General features: G+C 46.9%; 4 protein-coding genes across 4 annotated transcripts; 2 read left to right on the top strand and 2 right to left on the bottom strand.

The window, feature by feature from the left end:
- Positions 1 to 2861: 2861 nt before the first annotated feature.
- EYB26_000583 (uncharacterized protein) lies at positions 2862 to 3866 on the bottom strand (the record flags this gene model as incomplete). The annotated part of the gene is made up of 1 exon (XM_054259899.1): positions 2862 to 3866. The coding sequence occupies one exon, from the start codon at positions 3864 to 3866 to the stop codon at positions 2862 to 2864; it is 1005 nt and encodes a 334-aa protein (XP_054115874.1).
- Positions 3867 to 5029: 1163 nt separating this feature from the next.
- On the top strand, positions 5030 to 6914 carry EYB26_000582 (uncharacterized protein; the record flags this gene model as incomplete). The annotated part of the gene is made up of 3 exons (XM_054259898.1): positions 5030 to 5353; positions 5408 to 6852; positions 6908 to 6914. The coding sequence occupies 3 exons, from the start codon at positions 5030 to 5032 to the stop codon at positions 6912 to 6914; spliced, it is 1776 nt and encodes a 591-aa protein (XP_054115873.1).
- Positions 6915 to 7660: 746 nt separating this feature from the next.
- EYB26_000581 (uncharacterized protein) lies at positions 7661 to 8275 on the top strand (the record flags this gene model as incomplete). The annotated part of the gene is made up of 2 exons (XM_054259897.1): positions 7661 to 7771; positions 7847 to 8275. The coding sequence occupies 2 exons, from the start codon at positions 7661 to 7663 to the stop codon at positions 8273 to 8275; spliced, it is 540 nt and encodes a 179-aa protein (XP_054115872.1).
- Positions 8276 to 8603: 328 nt separating this feature from the next.
- EYB26_000580 (uncharacterized protein) lies at positions 8604 to 10118 on the bottom strand (the record flags this gene model as incomplete). Its single annotated transcript, XM_054259896.1, has 2 exons — positions 8604 to 9770; positions 9828 to 10118. 2 exons carry the CDS (start codon positions 10116 to 10118, stop codon positions 8604 to 8606), a joined length of 1458 nt encoding a protein of 485 aa, XP_054115871.1.
- Positions 10119 to 11976: the final 1858 nt, after the last annotated feature.

The raw sequence follows: 11976 nt of genomic DNA, 5'->3' as shown, positions 1-11976 counted from the left end.
AGTGAGTGCTCCAGGATCCATGGAGGCCAAGGTACAAGTTGTGAAGAGACTGCTGACTGTTTTGGTAAAGAGCTGGACCGCGTCTGTATCCTGGGTGTCGATGAAGTGGCGATCAAATCCAGGGCATCTTGCGAATATTTCGTTTTGGAACTTCCAGGGGCTTGTATAAAAGAAAAAAGGGGCCAAGATCCACATAGCTTGTACTAGTTTCTGGGTTTCTCCTTGTGGTAACAGACGCATACTGCAACATTAAGCAGGGTAGTCGGATGTGTCATCAAGTCAAGAGACCATCCAGGGCAATAGGAAGCAGCGAAGAAAAAAAAATCCACGTTGGCCGGCTGCTTATTGTAAAATGGTCGCAGAGGTCAATCAAGGTCCATATATCAAGGCTCCATTAAAATCCAGAGGGTATCAGAAGGAAATAGGGTCCATGCCAGGAAATGAAATCAGAAAGGTCCAGAGAATAAGCCAACGGCCAAGGGGAATAAGCATCCAGGAATTGCAAGTACAGTCCATCCTTACACTGGATTCGATAAAGGCCATACGTCCAGGAAGTTCTGTAGTGTATCCAAGTCATCGATTGCCATCATTAAGCTTTCGAGACAGGGTCTCCATACCACTCAACGGTTGTCAAGGGTTCCATCCAGGTAGTTAATCCACGGGTATTGGTAAAATCCTCAGGCATAAACAAGTCGACGACTGGTGCTGGCACTCATTTCTCACAGCACCGAGTCGGTGAACATCCAAGCAAAAGGCGAGGAGTAATCCAGAAGTCCATGGGCGAGCAAAACTCACAAGGCCAAAAGTACATGAGTGAGCAGTACAGGTCCGGAAGCGACGGTAGAAAGCAAAAGAGACAGCAATGCAAAGAAAAGGGACTGGGTCTACCTGAAGCGTTCTGTTGGTCGGTATAAAGTGTTGTCTATCTAGATCCTTGGCAAGAAACTAAAAAGAAACAAGCAAAACAACGGTCCTGTCCTGGGATTTCTGGGTCGTAGTCTTGTCCTGATGGAATATGGTTTATGGTATCCTCGGGTTGTGTGTAAACGGGTTGGAAGATGTTGTTTAGGAGTCAGATGTGGGGTGGGATGGTAGTTATGTTAAGTTAAAAGAAGAATTGAGGACTAGTCGAAGTCGAAGCAAGGCTTGATGAGTAAGTTGGGTATAAATGTCGCTGTGTGTGTGTCTGATGTAGAGGGAAAGGAGAAGAGAGTTGGGAGACAAGAGTCGGGGGGAAGGTTGGGCTTTAATGGATTTTTTGGGAAAGATGGGATGGCAAGTTGGGAAGGCGCTCACTTGGTTCGGGGAGAGTGGGAAGGGGCGGCCCGGCACGCGGTGGGCCAGCGTCCCAGACAGCGCTGGCGATGGCTGAGATGGCCGTCGCTGTTTGGCTCTGCTGTGTGATAACACCGCATAGCGCCAGAATAGTCGGTCGCCCGTGTCCAGTCAGACTACCACATCGCCTAGTCTTGACTCGGTTACACTCAAGAAACATGAGACGCGCACGAAGCGGTGAGCTGGTCGTTCCATCTCGTCCACTCAATGGCGTTTGCTCCCCCCACCGCCGTCGCAGTCTCACGCTATGCTTCCTTCCGATACGACGACTCGATGCACACGGCACCACCCTCATGACTGTAGTCACTGTACAGTTGGCATTGCAGAGACAGGGCTTCCACAAAGGTGCAACCGATGCCAATCAAGAGTGCACACGGGATGTGAATATGCAACTTCGCTTACAGCTGGATGCGGATTGCTTCACTTTCAAAGACAGGCTGCGTAGGACAGCACAAAGCTCACGTCCGGTTGATCCACGACATTGACAAGACAAGAACTCGGATGCAGATTCTAACTACGTACCTACCAATGCTGGCAAAGAGTGAATTACCTCACTCAATAGGATCAACGACAAGTTATCCGCTTACATCGCTGAGAAATATGGAGCATGGGCAAGGATTGTTGGAAATAAATGGGGGCAGGTAAACAGGATACAAAATTAATCGCGCAAAGAGGGTGAAGCGAATCGATGCTTTTATCTTCGATTACATCCTCTGAAGTCTGTATGCGTACTTGCAAAAAACGGATTGTATTGGCTATTAGAAATTGGGCAGCAATGCAGACGACTAGACGCTTGGACCGGACACTAACTAACTACTTGTCGCGGAATGCATATACCCATCATCCATTCGGACGTGCTGGAGGATCCCTGTAAATGTCTTCGAGCAAGTTAGCACTCTGATTGAAGATAAGAAGATGTTGCGTCAAGAAAATGCCAAAAACAGGTATCAGATAAAGGTGAAAGATGGTAAATGTTTGTCGTTCATGAAGTCCAAGACTTTCAGGTGAACTATGCTTTAAATTTGTTGTTCATCATAAAGAGGGCCTCGAGTGATGCACGCATAGGTAAAAGCTACTCACCTGTGTTGAAGCTGGCTAGAGATGCCAGTACTGGAAATAAAGAAAAATCGATCCACTCCAATGAATAATCGCTAATAAGCGCTCTTTCGTTAGCAAATCATCATTGCTCTCATGAAAGTCGATTATACACGAATGAAGTTGGATGACTGAATGATTGTAGGAATTTCAGTTGTGCGGAAGAAAATCTGTCACGCCTACCCGAGGATATTGTTTGTCTTGTTTGCTTCAAGTCACGTGCATGATAACAAATCCAACGTCACTCGACGACATCAAACCCACACTTATCAATCTAACAGCAGCTACAGTGCAATTGATGATGTTCATTTAAGCATGAGAAGAGACTTTCATAGACCTGAATTAGCCGGTTGCTATATACCCAGGTCGTAGTTACTAATACATGATGCAGAGTTCTTGAATATCAATGATGTAACCAAACGACGCTCTTTCTAAGCCTTCGGGGTGTTCACCATCAGGTCGAAGATGACTTTGCCTCTGGTTTGTCCGCTTTCCAAGCGCTGATATCCATACTTGAAGTTCTCCAATGGCCAAACACTGTCCACGATGGGTCGACATTTACCCTGCTCGATCAACTTTGTGACTTCCGCCAGATCAGCTCCAGATGGCTTCATAATGAAGAAGAGATCCTTCACGTTGGATGCGGTCTTTGATTCTGGTTGTTTCGTCGGCTCCTTGATACTGATAACTACACCATTGTCACGAACACACCACCAAGCACCTTCCAAAGACTTTCCGCCGACGCAGTCAATGACTAGATCGACTTTGTTTTCTGCCTTTTCCTCCGCCCATTCCTTAAAGTTGCATGTTCGATAATTGAGCGCCTCTTTAGCACCCAATGACTTGACCAATTCAATATTGTTGGGACCAGATGTTCCCACAACCTCTGCCCCCGTGACGCTTGCAATCTGAACGATCCACATACCGACACTTCCTGAAGCGCCAGTCACCAAGATACGTTTGCCCTTCCAGCTGGGACTGTCAAATTTACCTATGCCAGCTTGTTTGAACAGAGCTTGCCACGCTGTCTCGGCAGACATTGCCGTAGCTGCGGACTCTGCCCAGCTTAGATTCTGCGGTCGTCGAGCCAATTCGTTGGTTGTAGCAATCGCATAGTCGCGGGCGCATCCTTCCCGCCAGTAGCTAGTGCGAGCATACACTTCGTCTCCAGCCTGGAATGGAGAATTCGATGGGGCGGTCACTACCACCCCGGCAACATCATCACAGGTAATGATCTCTTTACCTGGAGTGTCAACCATGCTAGGCCATGTGAGTTCTCCTGCGCCAGGAGACACGGCATAGACATGGATCAAATGCTCATCCTTTTCGAGGTTTGGTATTGGCAAAGGGCGCTCAACAAGCGTAACATTTGTAGACTTAGGATCCACCTGCAGTAAAGCTCGCACGGTAGACGGAAACGACTTTAGCGTCGACATTATGATCAGAGTGATGAAGTAAAAGGTAATACGTTATCCGCTCGAGTTGTGATGAGATTGTAGGCTCTTTCGTCAACAAGAATCACGGTACAACCAGCATGTTTTATATCTTTTCTTCTGTGCGACTACGAGAACAGCCTTCATTAGTGATTGCCAACGTCGTGTAGCTCACCCCAGCGATATTATTTACAGCTGCAATAGCCCTCCGTTCGGAAGCATGCGGAAAGTCTTGGTGTTTCTGTCACTACGATCCATGAATGCCAAGAGAATATTTTCAACCTTAACACTCTGTTATTAGACTGAACCATATGTAAACTCCCCAATCTTGTACACAATAAAGTTATTGAGTACGTAAAATCTACCGGAGTTAAGATATAGAGCTGCTAAATGTTGTTTCATTTTCGCGGTCGAGTTTAAACTGTCGGGTATGACGGCTACCGGTACCTCGGTCACATGCAATATTGCAGCTGGGCAGATTCCTATATAGGAAGGACGTATATCTGCCACATATTAAACAATCGGTGTCGCCGTTCTCGTCACATTTTGTGGATGGTCAGATTTCACCTTGAATGCAATGCAGATTATCAGCTTGAGGCTCTCCGTGATTCAACACGTAAGTCTGGACTCATTTGAAGCTTCTAGCTACTTGGCAAAGCAGGGATCGTACAGTTTATGGATAAAACGGCATGTTTGGCCTTTTTCAATCTCAAGTCAGGTTTTTTCTTGTTGAATGCGCATTGTGGTTCTCTACAATCAGCATTATCCAGATCTCCGCGGCTTTGGACATTATCTCAATGGATATCAAGCTGTTAACCTCTTGAGGATGACCGGCTGAAGCTATTGCGAATAGAGGACCAAGTATCGGCCGAGATTAAGACCTAAGGAAACAATCTGAGGTTTGAGTGTAAAGGGCGTCACTTGGGGCATGGCACTTCGCACCTGCCGTTTAAGGCCATGACGATCGCACTTGCCTCAAATGACTGCAGTCGAAATGATCACGGGATTGGATGTCAACTTTGAAAAGCCTCGCCCCCTCAAAGAGTTATGCTTGATTCGTCTTGCGCAACAAATCAAACTATAACACCGTTTTTCTGCAGTATGGGCTGCAAGAGTTCCATCTCTATCTGTTTCGTTTTTTTATCAGTCATCCATCACTTGCCTGCATGAACTGGACAGGAGGTCGCCTGCGGCGTCAGTCACGCAATCGACCTGATTCTATTTCAAAAATTCAGAAACAACACTTCGCCCGTGCGCGCATCAAGCAACAAGAATCCCGTCAGAAGACGCGGATTGCTTCAATTGAGAAGCCTTCCTTTGTCTTCAACTCAAGAAAGTCCGGCGAGTCGTCTCATTTTATTGCCGATAACCAGTCTACCCAATCGTTTGCTCGTATGGATCAAACCTTTCAAAGTTCGAAGCTGAGACAAAATCAAGCAAACTCGTCAGATACTAGTGGGTATTTTGGAGCTGGAAATAGGGATTTAGAGGTGCAGTGACTCACAAATTCACACGACGCTTTACTAACATTTGTGTCTGCTTAGACACAATCGAGCACTGCCTATGTCGATCTCCTCAAAAAGTATCTTCTCGACCAGAAAGACTGGGTGGGTCTTTCACCGACACGTCCGTTGCAAATGAAATTCATCCCAATCGAAGAGAAAGAAAGGATAGGAAAGAGACGAAAATTATCCAGAGAAGATGAAGTAAGAAAAACCGCCATGACCAAACATGCTACGAGCCTTGCACATATATCTTCACATGCGGACAGACCACAATCAGGCGGAGGCCGTCATGATGGGACAGATTGGAATCTAAAGATTCATATCAGTAGTCCTCAGAGAATGAGAAGGACTCAGGAGTACTCTGAGTCGCCGATCAGGTCAATGTCGTCAGACACGATGCTTTCTGCGTTTGGAGAAGCAAATGAAGGAGACAGTTTTCCAGAGCAAAAGGAGCGGGACAGTCGTGTGCAGTCCAACAGGGAAAACGAGCTTGTTACAAACAGCTTCGTTCACGGTCCTGACAGTCAAAGCTGTTCAGCTCAGGATTGCGACAACACCGCTGATCTAGCAGAAACTGAAGCTCGTATACGGAGCTCACCTATAGCCGTGCTGCATCGATTTACCTTGGATGACCAAGTTTTAGCGGAACGTTTGGCGAACTCCCAGATGGAAGCGGAATCTCCAAGGAGTCATCGATCCGATAATTACTCTATAATGCTTAGCCATGAATTGCAGAGGCACCATGGCACATTCGAAAACGAAATACTTCTCGGTTCCAGTCCTGGAATTAATTCTGACAATAGACATACAAATCTCAGTGGTTCCCATGAGAGTTATCCCACAGATTCAGACACGTTGCCGAAAACACAAAAGATTCAAAGACAGCTCCCACCGAGCCAGCCTCAGATGGATAAAAGTCTATTCTCCGAAAATCAATTTCAAACTCTGAGAGTCACTAGCAGCTTTTCAACTGTACCTGAATCAGTGTTTAATCCCAAAGAACCTACGACGCTCTTCGGCCAGAAATTATATTCCTTATCACCGAAGCCTTTTGATAAGGACTCAAAATCAACCACATCAGAGCGTCCGTTTCTGTCCAAGAAACATGGCTATCATATAGCTCCGCCGAATGTTCAACCGGTTGAGACACCAAGGGTGCATCAGACCTCGGTATTGAAATCTGTGACGGGGACTCGTCCAACCTCGGAGTCCCGCTTCCCTAATCTTTGGACACCACGCCGCGCCGCAACCCGGCTCAGTCCTTATAATGAGATATGTCAAAGAGTTGAGATTCCAACATCACCGGTTGTATCACATCGGTGGCCGTCTCCTTTCATCAGCACTTTGTCACAAGGCAGTTATCGCGCAAGACAACCCCTAACTACAGCAAAAAGTAGTCTCAGCAAAATCTTCAAAGATACCAGGGCTATTGATGGATATGATGATGGTATCCATGCTCCCGTTTTCAATACTCCGTTTCGTCGGTAGGTATGGATATAGTCATGCGTCCAATATATACTGAGTTCATGCAATGTTCAGGTTTTGAGAAGTGAAGAATCTATGATTTGTTGTTATGACTGTCAGTGCAAGTATTTAATGTGTTGACATTGTATCTAGGATTTGCATGAAACTCAAATATATAAATCTAGCCTATATCAACATTTCACACAGCGAAGTGTCTGCCTGGACGCAGTTCCACTATACAATTCCATGATCAGTATATATTATCTACTTCTTCAACCTACCTGTGCACACGCAGCTGGTTCTGTTCAAGAAGCCTGGATCAAGTTCTATTGATTGTTCATCTAGAAGGAGGGACCATATCATTAGCTTAACCCAGAGTAAACGCCTGTCAAGCGCACCATTGATAGTATCCATAGACCAATTGAAAGTCTAGCATCGTGAACTCTGTCGTCATATAGATAGAGATAGAACAATTATCTTCTTCATGGGTGAGTATGATTTTCTGATTTGTTCGATCCAGAAGATCTGCGTAGTAGTTTCATTTGTTATGGATGATGTCATTGAGGGGTGTGTGGCTGGCCTTGTGGCTTTGCGAACCCTTTATGATGTCATCCTCCATTGTGTCCCGATTAGGAAAGACATCGACATAGACATCATCATCATCAGCATCTCCTTTCTCCTCTTCCACGCAGTGTAAATAAACCCTCGACGTTACTACTTAGCCAAGAGCATTTCCATCGCTCAATCATCACATAAACAATCAATTAATCTTAAATCAACCAACAAAACGTTTTATCAATCAACCCTTCCATTCATCCATCCATCAAGATGTCCTCCAACGACGCCCCTGGTTCATCCACCATCCAGTCCTACGTTGACTCTGCAGTCGGCGCCGTGCAGAACGTCCTCTCCTCCATCACCGGCAACCCCGCTGACCAGGTGCGCCCACCATCCCTCCTTCACATTCTCCTTCACAAAGTGTGACATACAAACTAACAAATAAAACAAAAACAGGCAGAAGCAAAAGCCCTCAAATCTAAAGCCGAACAAGAAAACCAAAACTCCCACACCACCGCCCGCCTGGGTCCCTTTACCGCAGACCCCAACACCGGCGCCGCCGTGAGTGACAACCAAGACCGCACCTCAGGGTCATGGAACCAAACCGTCGGTGCCGCCAAGGAGTCCTTCGGCAACTTGATCGGAAACGAGAACTTGCGTCAAACCGGAATCCAACAAAATGCCGACGGTAAGGCCCAGCAAGCAAAGGGCCAGCTTTTGGATTTGGGTCAGGGCATGACTGATCGTGCCCGTGGAGCTGTTGGGGCTCTTGGATCGGCTGTCTTGGGTGATAAGGAGGGTCAGGAGAAGTGGCAAGATTTGCATGATGAGGGTAAGACGCGCCAACGCGGCGTTGAGGCTGATTTGCAGAAGGGTGAGCAATGATAAGTCTGACTACTGCTGCTGCTTAGCATCATGATGATTTTTACTTCTCTTCCATGTATTTTCTTTATGCTATAGTGTTTTCAGATGGGATATCCCAACTTTGTGAAATGAGAATGAAAGTCATAATTGATTAAAATCATGATGCAAGTTCATAGTAGAACAAGAGAGGAATGCTCCGTAACGAAAAGAAAGCTATGCTGCGCCAACAAGAAAAAATGCCGACCCATATGACGGATATCGGTTTAAAAAAAAAAAAAAGAACAATGGTTATCATAGTGTATGTCCAGAACCCAAACGCCATACCTTTTTTGAGACAAAAAGACGCAAACTACCAATGACAAATTCCCCCCTCACTCTCATCCATAGACCACGTCCCAGCCATGCCAACAATCTCAATCTGCCCATCCGCATGTTCGCCGACTTTACCCAGGGTCGCAAAACTTCGGCTTGCAGGCCCATTACTGAGTAATCGTCGCGCCCAGGCGTCGATTGCCGGTTCACCGGTTTCATCACGCGCTTGTTTGAGGAAGGGAATAAGAGCTGTGCCGCCGGTACCGCGGAGTTTCTTGCTGTTGCCGGATTTGACGTTTGCGAGGTTGATGATTGGTCGTGTCGTGGGTGGTTGAGGGGTTGAGAGGGAGTTGTGTCTTTGTTCGCGGGATTTGACAATGATATACCTCGATACGACTTGGATATGCTTGTCGCGCAGGTCTCGTAGCATCGCCAAAGAGGCATCATAAGCCAGACAAAGAGCCTTATCGGATCGGTGCGTATCGACATATTCCCGGATATTGCTCACGCTGCCAATATGTTCCAAGAACCGACGATGATCCGGCGGCATGTATTGTCTCATTTCCTGGATAAAGTTGTGCCGTGGTTTGGGCGCAACGCCTTCTGAATCGCTCTGCGCACCGCCATCACGACCCACGCCAGTTGGACGGTGCTCGACGCCTAGGACTATATCGAAGAATTGAACCAGAGAACTCTGCGCGTTGCTGCCGCCACCGTATTGTCTAAAATCCGTCTCACCAGTACCGACATCAAACATGACGCCTCTCGGAAGACCAGCGTCACCCATATTTTTGCTTCCTGCTAAAAAGGGACGGACCTTATGATAAAACACGTGAGGGTCGCAGTGCTCGAATAATCGTTGCATAATTACTGTAATCTCGGTGATGCATTGCGCCAGTTCTTGGAGACACGAAGTCACTACCGCACTGTCGCCGCGGCGTGCTGCGGCAATAGCCTCTAGCATCAGGGGAAGCATGGGGGCTCCGCGGGCTTCGATGGCCACGGAGACGAGATAGAACCATTGCTCGTCGGTTGAGCCGGTGAGCGTGTTGATGACGGAAAGGTTGTCGAGATCGTTGGCTGGCTCGTCGGGGAAGATGGGCTTGTAGTTCCATAGACATACTGCTGCGTATGTGGCGACTGGGGGGAGATCTAGATGCTCGCAGACCTCGAGGAGAGGTTTACTCAGGGGAGGGGGGATATTCTAGCATATCAGAATTAGAAGAAAGTCATAAAAGATGAGAGGAGTAGATAGGCAAACCTCTTCGGGGATATCACCACCCCAGACGTACGCATGCAACATTAAAGTCAACACAACATATGCCCGCTGCCATTCCGCCTCTGTATTCAAATACGCAGTTGACAAAACCGGTAATCGCTGTACAGTCGTTCGAATCCTCCGACTCAGTATTAAAGCCTGCACCTTCTCAATGACAGTCTCCCATTTTGCGTAGTATGGATCTGGTAATGAGGTCAAAGGCAATTCTGGGGGGAGGAAGCCACGCTGAGGATCGATGCCGTAATCACTAAGAATCGGGATTGGCGGAAGCATTGCAGTGAATATGACGGTTTGGAAAACAAACAATAAAATAAAAGAAAGACTGTAAGGCGTGATAAGCTCAACTAGAGCTATAAAATTACAAGAATTGCAACGAGATCAATGAGATCAATGAGATCAATGAGGCAAGACTCAATCGAGAAAGGGCGCAACGGGTCACGTGCCAGCCGTCGCCCCTCCGGATTCGGAGGCAAAATTTTGTTTCAGTTTTTGGAACCGACAATTTTGTTGTGTTCTGATCAGACGATGCGAATCAGCTCCAGAGTCTGTCGGCTTTTGGTCCGTGATGACGATGAATATAACGCGAATTGTATCTAGTCTTCTTTCTTTATTGATGGTTTGATCGTGTCCCACAGGATTGACAGGACCAGCGGGGCAAAAAGTGGCTATACGTACGGGGGAGGGGGAGAAAAAGAAGAAAAAAAGAGAGAAGATTAAAAAGAGGAAAAAGAAAAAGGAAGCCTGGAGAGAGTGCTCCCTAACTTTTATTCAACCTGGTCAGCAAACTTTCTATTTACCGGAACCGAGGGGAATAATCTCTTCGTCTTCGTCTTCGGGTACGGTAGGTAGCTATATATCCCGGAGGTTCGAAATTTACCATGAATTAATAATCGATTTTACCACTTGTGATACAAACAGGTGAAACTGACTCAAAGAAAGAGCAAGACGTCACGCAACCCCCCACCAAAAGAGTCCATCTCGGTGAACGAAGCGCCCAAGACCCAAGTCATTGTTAAGTTTTTCACCTGAGGCCTAGAAGGGACCTCCTGAGGCTAATTGGAGTGAGTGTCTCCAGTTCTCCACCTGCGAATCCTCGGGTTCCTGCCACTCGGTGTCAAAAAAGGACGGCTAATTTAGGAACGAGTCGAACGACCATATCCATGTCAGGGTAGGACCAGACATAGCGTGTTCAGATTCCTGTAGGGGTGCAGAATAGGTAAACGGGAGGATAGCTACATACATACAGGTACCCTTAGGGCATGATAGTACGGGTACCCTTAGGGCATGAATCATGTACTACTTCTGTGCCTAGCGACGTCGTATCTTCTATGGAGTAGTTAGTTACCGGTACATATCAAATAACTTACCCGCAACCCTTGCATAGTGAGACTATCACAGACTAGCTAGTTACCTATAGATGACGGCTAAGCGCGGCTACTCAATTAACGTCTTGCTACGATAGAGACGCATTTGTCACATCCTATGATCGTACAACCCGTACAGTACAAAAGTCCAAGACAAAAAGACGGAGCGAAATTGGCCCGGGTAGACCCGTGCTGTGCTGACCCACGCGTCCATTGTAATACTGTCGCTGTTACACTCGCATCCAATCGGAAACCTTTTTATTGTGATAGTCTGGCTAGTTTCCACTGTTTCAGTCAAGAAAGACTCAAAAGCATTGTCCACCGAGTCCGTAAATGAATCGATTGACGTCGGAAAGCTGCCGATTGTATCGGCCCCGTTACCGAGTTCCTGCTGAGGTACACACAGGCTGCCTAAATAAAGTCGGTCTTGTTTGAAATTATGAGCGGAGACTTAGGTACCTACAGGCTATACCTAGTTCCCTGCGAGTCATCTTCGTCAGGGTTACGCCCTATCCTAGTCATGGAATCATGTGAGATTCATGTTGCAGGCGGGAAATAGGGCAAATAATGTGCATTTGGCGTGGTGATGTACTCATTGCGACGGTCGCGTTTACTCCACCACCACCACCACCTTCCACTGCTGATCCAGAAGATTGTAAGTACCCCGGTAGCAGCTTGGTTTCTGCCAGCTCTATGCTCACATGGATCTAGAACAGCTTGGAGTGTTTTAGGTTTCATATCCGATATTCTCCACTGATTGCTTGATT

Source organism: Talaromyces marneffei, chromosome 1, assembly GCF_009556855.1.
Source record: "Talaromyces marneffei chromosome 1, complete sequence".
In the NCBI taxonomy this organism is placed as follows: Eukaryota; Fungi; Ascomycota; class Eurotiomycetes; order Eurotiales; family Trichocomaceae; genus Talaromyces; species Talaromyces marneffei.
This window is presented reverse-complemented; position numbering and strand designations above follow the sequence as displayed.